The sequence below is a fragment of the Choloepus didactylus genome, chromosome 13, assembly GCF_015220235.1.
Source record: "Choloepus didactylus isolate mChoDid1 chromosome 13, mChoDid1.pri, whole genome shotgun sequence".
Classification (NCBI taxonomy): Eukaryota; Metazoa; Chordata; class Mammalia; order Pilosa; family Megalonychidae; genus Choloepus; species Choloepus didactylus.
This window is the reverse complement of record NC_051319.1, coordinates 73,570,542-73,585,545: the sequence shown is the minus strand read 5'-3', so window position 1 is coordinate 73,585,545 and position 15,004 is coordinate 73,570,542. Positions and strand designations below refer to the sequence as shown.

Below are 15,004 nucleotides of genomic sequence, written 5' to 3'. Positions count from 1 at the left end.
AAATATTTTGAGACAAATGAAAATGAGAACAAAACATATCAAAATTTAAAGGATGTAGTAAAGGCAGTGCTGAGATTGAAATTTGTAGTCCTAAATGCTTGCATTTTATTTTTTTTTTTTAAATCATCATTTTATTGAGATATATTCACATACCACGCAGTCATACAAAACAAATTGTACTTTCGATTGTTTACAGTACCATTACATAGTTGTACATTCATCACCTAAATCAATCCCTGACACCTTCATTAGCACACACACAAAAATAACAAGAATAATAATTAGAGTGAAAAAGAGCAATTGAAGTAAAAAAGAACACTGGGTACCTTTGTCTGTCTGTTTCCCTCCCCTACTTTTCTACACATCCATCCATAAACTAGACAAAGTGGTGTTTGGTCCTTATGGCTTTCCCAATCCCATTGTCACCCCTCATAAGCTACATTTTTATACAACTGTCTTCGAGATTCATGGGTTCTGGGTTGTAGTTTGATAGTTTCAGGTATCCACCACCAGCTACCCCAATTCTTTAGAACCTAAAAAGGGTTGTCTAAAGTGTGCATAAGAGTGCCCACCAGACTAAATGCTTGCATTTTAAAAGATGAAAGAACTAAAATCAAAGACCTAACTGCACACCTGAAGGAACTAGAAAAGAACAGCAAACTGAACCCAAAGCAGGCAGAAAGAAATAACAAAGAGGGGAGCATAAATAAATGAAATAGAGTATAAAAAACAATAAAAAGTATTAACAAAACCAAAAGTTGGTTCTTTGAAAAGATCAATAAAATTAACAAATCCTTAGCTAGACTGACAAGAAGGAAAGAGAGAAGACTCAAATAAATAAAATCCAGTTCCATGGAATAGTTGTTGTTTCTCCTGGTAGAAGTACACTTATTTTTGGAACTAAGACCTCTGTAACAGCAGAGCGTAAGATCACAGGGACAGGAAACACAGTTTTTTCTAGTTGATCACTAGGGGCAGTAGTGAGTCGTGCCACTTCTATTTTCATCCCTTGATTCCTATTCCCAAGAGTTCTGGCTGTGGGAGAAACAGCACCATAGATTGAACACTGATTTAGAGCACTTAAAGCCTCGTGCAGAACATTGTCCCAGCCCTGTAAGGTATTGCCACCCAGTCAGCCCTGTAATTGAGTCTTTAAAAGGCCATTCCTTGTATTAAACTCCCCAATTGAAAGATACAGATTGGCAGAATGGATTAAAAAATATGAACCATCACTATGTTGTTTACAAGAGACCCATCTTAGACCCAGTGACACAAAGAAATTGAAAGAAAAAGGATAGGAAAAATTATCCATGCAAGCTACAGCCAAAAGAAAGCAGGGGTAGCAATACTAATTTCAGATAAAATAGACTTGAAATGCAAGGATGTCATAAGAGACAAAGCAGGACACTATATACTAATAAAAGGGACAGTTCACCAAGAAGAAATAACAATCATAATTGTTTAATCAAGGTGTGGCAAAGTACATGAGACAAACATTGGCAAAACTGAAGGAAGCAATAGATGTTTCCACAGTAATTGTGGGAGACTTCATCACATCACTCTCTCCTATAGATACATCAACCAGGTAGAGTACCAATAAGGAAATTGAAAACCTAAACAATGTGATAAATGAATTAGACTTAACAGACATATTTAGAGCATTATATCCCAAATCACCAGGATATTCATTCTTCTCTAGTGCTCATGGAACTTTCTCTGGGATAGATCATACACTGGGGCATAAAACAACCCTCAATAAATTTAGAAAGATTGAAATTATTCAAATTACAATCTCTGACCACAATAGAACACAACTAGAAGTCAATAACCATCAAAGATCTAGAACATTTACAAATATCTGGAGGTTAAACAACACACTCCTAAACAATCAGTGGGTCAAAGATGAAATTGCAAGAGAAATTGTGAAATATCTATAGACGAATGAAAACAAGAACACAACATATCAAAACTTATGGGATGCAGTGAAGGCGGTATTGAGGAGGAAATTTATAGCTCTAAATGCATAAATTAAAATGGAACAGAGAGCTAAAATCAAAGAACTAATGGAACAACTGAAGAAGCTAGAAAATGAACAGCAAACTAAATCCTAAAGCAAGTAGAAGAAAAGAAACAAAAAGGATTAAAGCAGAAGTAAATGATATGGAGAAGAAAAAACAGAAGAATAAATATAACCAAAAGTTGGTTATTTGAGAAAATCAACAAAATTGACAAACCCTTACCTAAACTGACAAAGTCAAAAAGAGAGGAGACAACAGACAAACAAAATAATAAATGAGAGGGGGAATACTACTTTGGATCCCGAAGAAATTAAGAAAATCGTAAGAGGATACTATGAACAACTGTACATCAACAAACTAGATAATTTAGAGGAAATGGATAATTTCCTGGAAACACATGAACAACTTAGAATGACCAGAGAAGAAACAGGAGACCTCAACAAACCAATCACAAGTAAAGAGATCCAATCAGTCATCAAAAAGCTTCCTACAAATAAAAGCCCAGGGCCACATGGCTTCACAGGAAAATTCTACCACACTTTCTGAAAAGAACTGATACCAATCCTACTTAAACTCTTTCAAAAAATTGAAGAAAATGGAGCACTACCGAATTCGTTTTATGAAACCAACATTCATCTAATGCCAAAACCGGATAAAGATGCTACAAGAAAGGAAAACTACTATTGAATATAGATGCAAAAATTCTCAACAAAATACTTGGAAATCAAATCCAAAAATACATTTAAAAAATCATACACCATGACCAAGTAGGGGTTCATTCCAGGCATGGAAGGATGGTTCAGTATAAGAAAATCAATCAATGTAATACAACACATTAACAAATCAAAAGGGAAAAAGTCAAATGATCATCTCAATAGATGGTGAAAAAGCATTCGATAAAATTCAGCATCCTTTTTTAATAAAAACCCTTCGGAAGGTAAGAATTGAAGGAAACTTCCTCAATATGATAAAGGGCATATATGAAGAACCCACAGCCATTATAGTACTCAATGGCAAGAGACTGAAAGCCTTCCCTCTAAGATCAGGAACTAGACAAGGATATCCACTGTCACCATTGTTATTCAACATTGTGCTAGAAGTGCTAACCAGAGCAATCCGGCAAGACAAAGAAATAAAAGGCATCCAAATTGGAAAGGAAGAAGTAAAACTGTAATTATTTGCAGGTGAAATGATCTTATATTTGGACAACCCTGAGAAATTGACAATACAGCTTTTTAAAATAATAAACAAATTTAGCAAAGTGATGGGATAAAGATTAATGCACCAAAGTCAGTAATGTTCCTATACCCTAGAAATGACCTAACTGAAGAGACACTCAAGAAAAAGATTCCATTCTCAATAGCAACTAAAAAAACCAGGTACCTAGGAATAAACTTAACCAAGGATATAAAAGATCTCTACACAGAAAATTACATAACTTTACTAAAAGAAGTAAAAGGGAGCCTAAAGCGATGGAAGGATATTCTGTGTTCATGGATAGAGAGGCTAAATGTCATTAAGATGTCAGTCTTACCCAGACTGATCTACAGATTCAATGCAATTCCAATCAAAATTCCAACAACCTACTTTGCAGAATTGGAGAAGCTAGTCATCAAATTTATATGGAAGGGGAAAATGCCTTAAATTGTTAAAAACATTCTAAAAAAGAAAAACAAAGTGGGAGGACTTATACTTCCTGACTCTGAAGCTTTGTATAAAGCCACAGTAGTCACAACAGCATGATATTCACACAAAGATAGACATATTGATCAATGGAATCGAATTGAGAATTCAGAAATAGATCTAAAGTTGACTTATTTTTGATAAGGCCCCCAAATCCACTGAACTGGGACTTAACAGTTTCTTCAACAAATGGGGCTGGGAGAATTGGATATCCATATCCAAAAGAATGAAAGAGGACCCCTATCTCACACCCTATACAAAAATTAACTCAAGGTGGATCAAAGACCTCAGTATAAGAGACAGAACTGTAAGATTTCTAGAATATAATGCAGGGAAACATCTTCAAGACCTAGTATTAGGATATAGCTTCTTAGGCCTTTCACCCAAAGCACAAGCAGTGAAAGAATAAATAGATAAATGGGAACGTCTCAAAATTAAAAGCTCCTGTACCTCAAAGGAATTTGTCAAAAAGGTAAAGAGGCAGCCAACTCAATGGGAGAAAATTTAGAAACCACATACCTGATAAGAGACTGATCTCGCATATGTAAAGAAATCCTACAAGTTAATGACAACAGTATAAACAACCCAATTATAAAATGGGCAAAAGATATGAAAAGACATTTTTCCGAAGAGGAAATACAAATGGCTAAAAAACACATGAAAAAATTTTCATCCTCACTAGCTATTAGGGAGATGCAAATCAAGACCACAGTGAGATATAATCTCACACCAATAAGAATGACTGCTATTAAACAAACAAACTGCTGGAGCAGATGTGGAGAAATTGGAACCCTTATTCATTGCTGTTGGGGTTGTATAATGTTACAGCCACTCTGGAAGACAGTTTGGCAATTCTTCAGAAAACTAGATACTGGAGTTACCCTATGATCCAGCAATTTCACTTCTCAGTATATACCCAGATCTGAAAACAGTGACACAGACAGTTATTTGCACACCTATTTTCGTAGAGGCATTGTTCACAATTTCCAAGAGATGGAAACAATCCAAATGTCCTTCAAGAGATGAGTGGATAAACAAAATGTGGTATATACACATGATGGAATGCTGTGCAGCACTAAGAAGGAGCAAGATCATGAAACCTATGACTTCATATGAAGACATAATGCTAAGTGAAATAAGCCAGACACAAAAAGAGAGCTATTGTATGTTACCACTAATGTGAACTCTGTGAAAAATGTAAAGTGTCTCATGATGTAGACTATAGGGGGCCTAGAGGTAGTCAGAAGCTAGTGAATGGGGAACCATTATCTAGTATGTACAGATATGATTATGAGGTTGATCTTAATGGTATGGGAATGGTCAGGTGCCACTATGGCTCGTTAACGGGATTATAAATATCAGTGTCGCATTGAAGGCGAACATGTTCATAAATGGTTGTTTAAAGGCATGTAACACATGGAGTAGCACCACAAACCTAAATAAGTGTTAGCATGATATAAGGTATGACACTGGTGCAGAGGGTTAACAAATGAGTGGTATGGAAAAACTACCCATTACATATTAATGACTGTATTTAATGGGAGTATCTTACCAACTCTACACTAATACTAGGGATGAATAATTAGCAGCTGATAAGAGCTCTGGGATGTATTATGTTATGGTAATTGTTTGTTGAGAGTGATGATTGTACCACTAAGTGAAAATAATGTAAGAAACTGTTTATCTTGGAATGGAATATATATTAAGTCAAGTTAAGAACCCACTACTTAATAAATCAAGCCCTTGACTTGAGGCTTGCTCTTGTGAAATTTAGGGTTGTAAATAGGAGGCTGAGCCCTCCTATAATTATGCCTAAGGGGAACCTCCAGGGAACCTCTTTTGTTGGTCAGATGTGACCTTTCTCTCTAAGCCCAACTTGGCAAATAAATTCATTAACTGCCACCCCCACCCCCTCCCCCCCACCATGAGGGACATGGCTCCCAGGGGAATGAATCTCTCTGGTGATGATTCCCAGGAATGAGCCTGGCCCTAAAAGTGAGGGATTGAAAATGCCTACTTGGCCAAAAGGGAGAAAAAAGAAAGGTAAGAAGAAGCTGAGGTCATAGTGACTAAGAGATCCCAAATAGTCAAGAGGCTATCCTGGAGGTTTCTTTTATGCAAGCTCCAGCTAGACATCCCAAATTGCCACAGTATGCCATGTCCTTACCAAAAGTAGTCCCCAAATACGTAGGTCCCTACCTGATATTCTATAAAAGATGCACTCACTAAGTTTTAACTTTCAGAAAATTAAATCCACCAGAATTTTTCTATAGCAGACAAGTCCTAAAACCCAGAAGCAACAGCCTCTTTAATATCAACTGTCAGATGCAGCTCCCTTCCTCATATTATCAGTACCCCCTTTTAATATGAAGAAGTTAGGGTGGTCACTGCCTGGACACCCGTGAAGATGGAGAAAGAGATTAAGTGAGAGGAAGGGGTAGCAACAAAGAAGATAAAATTTAACAAAGGTCTATGAATACTGAAACTTTATATATATATATTGAATGTTGGGGTGTTGGAATTGCTGGAAGGAGGTAAATGACATGGTGGAATTGTAGCCTATAGCATCCTTTGGGATTTGCTCTACGGCTACTTGTTGAATTGTGCCTTGAAGTTCTTCACCTTTCTGTATATACCTTGTATTGCATAATAAGGAAAGAACTCTAACTTTGAAACTGTAACCCATAACGATTTTTGAAATCACCTATATGACTGCTTGTTGAGCTGTATATTGAGAGATGACACCTTTCTGTACATATGTTATATTTTACAGTAATGGAAATGGCTGAAGTTGTGGAATTGTGACCCATGACATTCTCTGAGATTTGCTAAGTACTTGTGAAATCGTACTTTGAAAGTTATCACTGTTATATATATATGTTAAAGTTCACAATTAAGAAAAAGTTAAAAAAAAAAAAAAAAGCCATTCCTTCATTTTACCAATCCACCTGTTTCAAGATGATGGGGAACATCATAAGACCAGTGAATTCCAAGGGTATGGGCCCATTGCTATGCCTGCTTGAGTTCCTTGATCAGAAGCAATGCTGTATGGGATACCATGATGGTGAATAAGGCATTCTGTAGGCTCACAGATGGTAGATTTGGCAGAAACATTGGGTGCAGGGAAGGCAAATCTAAATCAAGATCGTCTGTTCCACTGAGCACAAAACACTGCCCCTTCCATGATCGAAGTGGCCCAATGTAATTGACCTGTCACCAGGTTGCAGGCTGATAACCTAAGGGAATTGTGCCATGTCAGGGACATGGTGTTGGTCTCTGCTGCAGTACAGGTTGGGCACTCAAAGCAGTGGCTGTAGCCAGGTCAACCTTGGTGAGTGGAAGCCTGTGTTACTGAGTCCATGCATTACCTCCATCCCTACCACCAGGGTCACTTTGTTCATAAGCCCATGGGTGATGCTTGCGAAAGAGGTGGCTGGTATCCATAGAACAGGTTATCCTATCCACTTGATTATTAAAGTCCTCCTCTGCTGAAGTCACCCGCTGATGAGCATTCACATGGGGCACAAGTACCTTCATGGTTTTTGCCATTCAGAAAGGTCTATCCACATAGCTCTCCCACAGACCTCTTTGTCACCAGTTTTCCAATCATGTTCCTTCCAAGTCCCTGACCACCCAGCCAAACTATTGGCCATATGAATTTGTATACAATTGCACCTCCAGCCATTTCTCCTTCTTAGGAGAATGAACAACCAGTGCACTGCTCAAAATTTTGCCCACGGAGGATTTCCCTCCACCACTGCCCCTCAGGGATGTCCCGGAAATGGGCTATAGTGCTGTAGCTGTCCACTTTCAGGTAGAACCTGCCTATTTTGCAGAATCCTCTGTAAACTAGGCCCGAGTTTTCTCTTCCTCAGTCAGTTGATCACAGGTAACTCCCCAAAAGGCCAAACCTATGGGCTTGGAGAGAGAAGATACTGTGGCAGGATTGGGAGCCATGGGAATTTGGGCTAGTTCCTCAGGTAACTTATTTGTGTGTTCAGGGCTTTCTCAAACCTAACCTCATATATACTACTTCCAATTAATGATGGAGTGCTGCTGTGCATTCCCAACTTTATGCCTTGATTGGTCAGACAACACCTAGTTCATGAGGGGCAACTCAGGTTTGAAGGTAAACTTGTGACCCATAGTTAAGCATTCAGTCTCCAGTAAGGCCCAGTAGCAGGCCAAAAATTGTTTCTCAAAAGGAGAATAATTATCTGCAGAGGATGGTGGGTCTTTGCTCCAAAATCTTAAGGGTCTGTGCTATGATTCTCCTATAGGGGCCTGCCAAAGGCACTTCACTTCAAGCACTATTGGATCTGCTGGATCATATGGCTTAAGTGGCAGAGCAGCTTGCATGGCAACCTTAAGTAGCAGAGAAGCTTGCATGACAATCTGCTGGATCATATGCCTTAAGTGGCAGAACCTCCTCTTGTTCTGTTCCCTGTTCAAAACTAGCAGCTTTTCAGGTCACTTGGTAAATGGGCCATAGTAGCACATTCAAATGAGGAATATGTTGTCTCCAAAATCTAAAGAGGCAAACTAGGCATTGTGCCTCTTTTTTGGTTTAGGTGGGGCCAGGTACAACAGCTTATCCTTCACCTTAGAAGGGACATCTTGTCAAGTCCTACAGAACTGGATGCCTAGAAATTTCACTAATGGAAGGCCTCTGAATTTTTGTTGGATTTGTCTCCCACCCTGACATGTAAATGTCTTACCAATAAGTCTAGAGTACTTTCTACTTCTTGCTTATTAGATCCAGTCAGCATAATATCATCAATGTAATGGACCTGTGTGATGTCTTGTGGAAGGGAAAGGTGGTCAAGGTCTCTAAGAACTAGATTATGACATAGGACTGGAGAGTTGATATACCCCTGAGGTAGTACATTGAAGGGCCAGATGAAAGCAGATGATTTCTGGTGGTCTTCACTAACAGGTATCAAGAAAAAAAGTATTTACCAAGTCCATAGCTGAATACTAGGTACCAGGGGTGTGTTAATTTGCTCAAGCAATGATACTATATCTGAAATAGCAATTGCAATTGGAGTCACCACTGGCATTCTTCAAGATTCATCTGTTTTCTGCACAGGCCAAGTAGTAGAGGTAAATGGGAATGTGGTGGGGATCATCACCCCTCCATCCTTCAAGTCCTTGATGGTGGCACTAATCTCTGAAATTTCTCCAAGAATATGATATTGTGTTGGTTAACTAGTTTGCTAGGTAGAGGCAGTTCTAATGACTTCCACTTGACCTCCTACCATACTGGCTCTCAGTCCACAGATCAGGGAACCAGTGTGGGGATTCTGCCAGTTACTGAATATGTTTTTTTCAATTATGCATTCTGGAACTGGATAAATAACCATAGAATGGGTTGGAGTACACACTCTACCCACAGTGGGATGGATCTGAGCTAAATATCCTTTGATACCCAACCTCCATATATTTGTAAATATTGAATGATTTATTTTAGGATTTGGCTCAGTCAACCATGGAGATTGGCAAATCAAAATAGGGCAAGACACCTGTTGGAAACGCCTTTGAAGGTGAGGTTGAATTCCCCAGGGGAAGCTGGCTAGGTGAAGTAGAGGTAGGAACTCTTCTTTCTGACTTCTGAAATCCTCAGTTCTGGCTTTAAGACCAATTGATTGGATGAGGAGACTTCCCTCATTGCCGAAGGCAATCTCCTTTGTTGATTATAGATGCAACCAGCCATTAATACAATCAACAGACTATAGATGCTAATCTATCTCTGTATTATCCTCACAGTAACAGGCCAGTGCTTGCTTGTCCAGACAACTGAACTCCATAACCTAGCCAAGTTGACATATGAAATTAACCATCACAGATGTCTTAGCTCAAAATATGGGCACAAGCCAAAAAATACTGCTACAGAAAGTGTCGTTGTTGGAAATCCTCCTAATGGTCAGAACTCTGGGTAGTACGTATTTGATGAAAAGAAGTTTGGCTCAAGAGAAGAATAAATAGACTCATGCCAAGATTTCACATAGCAGAACACCCCTCCTGAACCAGCATTTTCAGGATGCAGACTCAATAATATTACGTAGCTCCTGCCTTGAACATGTTGACTATGTCCTATTTCTTCTTCAGTTCATGGTCTCTTTTCTCCCTTGTCACATCAGCACCTCTTCATCAGGTTGTATTGTAACTGACCCTAGTTGTGAAGGTAGTAGCCAGAGGGGAAGATGGGAGTAGATCCTGAGGGGTATGCACATGGTCTTACAAGGCTGAGGCCTCTGCATCATCTTCAAGCAATGGAGTAGGACTAACCTTTTAAATTTTTATTTATTTTTATTTTAAATTGAGATATAATTCACATAAGATTCGCCATTTAAAAATGTGCAATTCAGTGGTTTTTAGTATATTCACAAGATTGTATAACCATCACCACTTTCTAATTCCAAAATATTTTCATTACTCTAAAAAACAACTCCCTGCCTATTAGTTGTCACTCACATTCCTCCTTTGCCCCAGTCCCTGTAAAGCACACATATACTTTCTGTTGCAGTGGATTTGCCTATTCTAGGTATTTCATACAAGCAAAATTATACAATATATGGCCTTTTGTGTCTGACTTTTTTCACTTAACATAATGTTTTCAAGTCTATACATGTTTTAACATCTATCAGTATTTCATTCCTTTTTATGGCTGAATAATATTCAATTGTATAGATATACCACATTTTTAAAATCCATGTTTAGTAATTTTTGTTGAAAACTGGACATTTTATATAATATAATCTGGCAAATCAGGAATCTCTGGAAATCAGAGTCTCTCCTCTCACTGGAGTTTGTTGTTGTGGCTTGTACTAGGTGTTGTTGTTTTGTGTTTAATGACTTTTCTGAACTCAATCTGTAAAATCTGTATTCTTTGTTGTGTGTGACCACTGAAGTATCTTCTAAGTTAGCTTATTGTTCTGCTAATGATGGAACAATCTTCCAGGAGATTTAATTAACCACCTGGAAGCAATGAGTCTTCTAGTCTTTGCCACGGAGCTCTGTGTGTCTGTGCTCAGGCATGCCTTCAACACTTGGCCAAGCAGTTGACAATTCTGCGTTAGCCTTTTCTTCCTGCTTGCACAGAGCCTCAAGGTCAGTCTGAGGGGAGAGCTTAGTGCTTTCTCAGGTCTTTCCGAGCATGCATCCAGCCGTATGCATGTGCATGGCCTTTTAGATTATTAGGAATATGGCAGAGCTTTTCAAAGCGCTTGTGGGCATCTCATTCCCCTTTTAAGCTTTTTGGTTAGTCACTTGTTTTTACCAATTGTTTGGGCAGGGTCTAGGGTCTGAGAGCCTCAAGTGAGAATGGCCAAACACTATGCTTTGTTTTTCCAGATGAGTGATGTAGAAGCTGGTGGTGCCACTGTCTTTCCAGAACTGGGGGTTATCATTTCGCCTAAGAAGGTAAATTCTGTTCTGTGTAGGTTGCTGATTGCCACAGGGCTAGGACTGTGTTCATATTCCTGCTCTTGCCCCATTCCCTTCCCTGCTTGTCTCTGTGATGGACTTCAGGAACTTACTGCCTAGACTCCAATCTTGTGGCCCTATTTTGAGAGAAGGAGCAGCAGTTTTTCAAGGACAGGTGGATTTCCTTTCATCCACCATGCAATGAAGGGTAGGTGTTGCCTGGAGAATTCCCCTGTCCCTGGAGTTCCAGAGCACTGACATCTTGAAAACAGGAAGTGGAGCTGGAGTAGTAGTAAAAATGTGTGCTGACAACTTTCACTGAACAAAACCAAATCCTATATGAGCACACGTGTTGGCATCTTTTTTGGAGCTCAGAAATTTTGTCTCCTTTTATCCCCCCAAACTGAGTCTCAGGACATGTTCTGACATACCATCTCTTTCCCAGGGGACAGCGTTGTTTTGGTACAATCTTCTGCGGAGTGGGAAAGGCAACCACCTAACAAGACATGGTTCTTGCCCCGTGCTTGTTGGCTGCAAATGGGGTGAGTGGCCTGAGACATGGGTTAGCCTTGGCCTCAGATTGGGCTTTGGTGGTCAGCCATAGACTGTGAGCTGGGAGAAAATTATTGCCAAATTTCCACAAAGTCAAGACAGTTTTCCTATGCATGATTTTCTGTACTAACCATTTTTATAGCCTTGTTGGAGAGTTTTGGGGATGAATAGTGATAGGTGCACAGAAAATTAAGCAAAAAAAATTTTAATGAGGCAATTTCTGATTTCAGAGAAAAGAAAAAGTCATACAAGAAAAGAAACGTGAAGTGTAATTTACTAGGTAGTTCAGGTGTGAGCAACGTTTTTGTGACCATAATAATGTAAACACTGAATATTAATTAAACCAATACTTGTGATTTAACTATATTGGGAAGACGGAAGGGGATACAAATGTGTTTTAGGTGTAAAAGAATTGGAAATTTCCATTTTCCATCCCCATCAATATAATAAGATCTAAAATTGAAAGACAAGAAATAGCACTATAAGCAAGCTACTTAGAAAAATGAGGATAATATCCAAAGAAACAGCTAAAGCATTTGAAGTTCTCTTGGGAATAGGATTGGAGGTGGGAAGGGATAGAGTAGAAGATTGCTGTGTTTTGTTATAAACTTTGTAGAACAATTTGATTTTTTCAACTAAGTATATGCATTATTTAACAAGTATATTATATTTTAAAGCTCTATGACTTCAGTAATGCATCAAAATGTGTTTGTTTATTATTCTTTATGAAAGGGTGTGTTTGAGGAACAAAATTATGGTCCATGTGTGCTGGCAACACAGAGGTTTAGGTGACAGTCAGTGCTAGCACCAGCTCTGCTACTCTGGTACCCACAGCTCCTGAAGTCGACAGCCCAAGCTCCCCACAACCTTGATGGGCTTCCTTATCATCTCGTGCCTCTCAATTCCCACCTGCCAATTTAGCAATATCAAGCTTCTTGGGGTCCTTGGCACACAGCCAGGTGGTTCCTGCTTAATGTCTTTCTCATCTTTTCTGACTTTCTTGGCCTCCTGTTATAAGAACCACATGTTCTCCCAGGATAATTCATATTCAGCTTCATGTTCCAGCTCTGGGGTCTCATCTTCCCCCACCTAGTTAGATGCTCCTTGACTCTGCTCCTATGGCAGCCTGCATACAACTGTCTTGTGTCACTAGCAGAATTATATACAATTATTTGTTTATGCATCTGTCTTTCTCACCAGCTCATGAACAACTTGAGGCCTGAAACTGTGATTTACTCATGTCTGATTCCCAGGGCCCAGTATAGGGGTCATCATGAAGGAGTCATCAATTTTGGCTTTTGAGTAACCCAATAGAATTGTAACCCACTTTCTTTCTGTTCACAGTCTCCAATAAGTGGTTCCATGAACGAGGACAGGAATTCTTGAGGCCTTGTGGACCAACAGAAGTTGACTGACATCTTTTGCCGCCTTCCTCTTCCTGGTCCCTCAGCCCATGTTGTCAGGCGAGTGTGACTTTGTGAGTTCCAGCCCCAGTCAGGCAAGAATTTCAGAAGTCACTGTTTCTCTGGAGCAGAGAGAAGGCAGACTAGGGAAGTTCCTGGGCGAGCTGCTCCCTTGCTGATCTGGCAACCTCTTTGGCTAATCTGTGCCATCTGTGTATCTGGAGGACAGGGTTGTAGTGGCTTCAGTGAGGTCGAGCTTTCTACTGCCTATTGGTGCCTTTTGTGAGATATTTTAGTGAATTCAAGTTTTGATACCGTTTGCTGATTCATTTTTATGAAATTTCCACTGATTGTGGCTTTAACCAAAAAATAAAATGTCCTTGCCGAAGCCTTGAAGAGCCTTATTTTGAGTGTTTTTAAGAGTAGAGAAATTTTATCAAGTTCAACGTTTCTTAAACATCACTTTGGTGGTAGTCAAGCCACAGAGTTTGGGGGTTGAATGATGAATGCTGTGGTGGAAAGAGCCCTGACTTGCATTCTAGACTCAGGTCCAGTATTCTCTGTCTTTTCCAAGCTTGAGTGTCCTCTGCTATAAAGTGGGGGGGACTTTTCCCTCCTTGCCTCAAATAATTGTGGGACTGTGATACTATTACAATTTACAGTGATGCTTATTTTAAAATTGTGAAATATACACACAGAAGCATGTAAAAATCGTACAGTTTCAAGAAGGATAAGGTGAGCACCCATGTAACCACCACCCAAGTTAAGAAGCCACAATATTGTTAGTACCTTAAAAGCCCTTTGTGAGAGACCTCTGCTTTTGGAAAGATGGAGAAGTACTTTTCCTTATTCCTCCTGCTAAGTACAGCTAAAATCCCCAGATATTACTTATAAAACAAACATAAGGAGATCTGAAAGGTGAAGAGAGGAAAGCAGACCAGCTAGAAACTTTAGAACATAAAAAATAACCCAGCAGTTAGTTCCTTGGGTTTTCTTTTTGCCTTATATATCCCAGAGTTGGTTACAGAGAAGCTGGCAACTTGGTAATGCCAAAGGATCAGAAAAGAGGCAGCCCAGCAAGGCAGAAAACTTTTAGACAATAACCCCTAAATTAGTTAATTAATATATTTGCCTCTAATCATGGCTTTAGCTGTATACCGCCAGTTTTAATATGCTGTATTTTTCTATTTCCCAATCCAAAATATTTTTATTTTCCACTGTAGTTTGTTCTTTAACCCATGGACTATTTAGAAATGTATTTATTAATTTCAAAATTTGTGAGGTTTTTTTTTGGTTATCTTTGGTTATTAATTTCTAATTTAATTACCTTTGTAACCAGCATATATATTCTGTATATTTTCAGTCCTTTAAAATTTCTTGATATTTTCTTAATGATCCAGCATCTGGTCAATTTTTGAAATTTTCAAAGTGAACTTGGAATGTATATTGTGTAGTCATTGAGTGCAGTGTTCCATATATGTCAGTTAACTCATGTTTTTAAATCATTTTGTTCAAATATTATATATCCTTACTGATTTTTTATAGTAAACTTTTTTTAGAGGAATTCTAAGTTTACAGAAAAATTGCACAGAAAGTGCAGCATTCCTATATATACATCTCCTGCACTCATAGTTGCCCCTATTATTAACATCTTGCATTCCTGTGGTATACTTGTTACAATTGATGAACCAATATTAATACATTATTAGAAACTAGAGTCTCTAGTTTACATTAGGGTTCACTCTTTGTGTTATACAGTTCTGTGGGTTTTGACAAATGTTTAATGTCATGTATCCACTGTTACAGTACCATACAGAATAGTTTTTCTGCCCTTAACATGCCCTGTGCTTCACCTATTCATCCCTCTCCACCTGCAACACATGGCAACTACTGATCTTTTTACTGTGTCTGTAATTTTGGCTT

The 15,004-nt window shown here is 38.8% G+C and overlaps 1 protein-coding gene across 1 annotated transcript in view; it reads left to right on the top strand.

Annotated features, from left to right (window-relative positions):
- LOC119507754 (prolyl 4-hydroxylase subunit alpha-2-like) overlaps positions 1–13,353 on the top strand; it is a 188,898-nt gene extending 175,545 nt beyond the window's left edge. The window contains exons 12-14 of the mRNA XM_037800913.1: positions 11,055–11,123; positions 11,572–11,668; positions 13,023–13,353. Coding sequence (XP_037656841.1) covers positions 11,055–11,123; positions 11,572–11,668; positions 13,023–13,093 — 237 coding nt within the window. The 3' untranslated portion in view covers positions 13,094–13,353. The remainder of the gene's footprint in view (positions 1–11,054; positions 11,124–11,571; positions 11,669–13,022) is intronic.
- Positions 13,354–15,004: the final 1,651 nt, after the last annotated feature.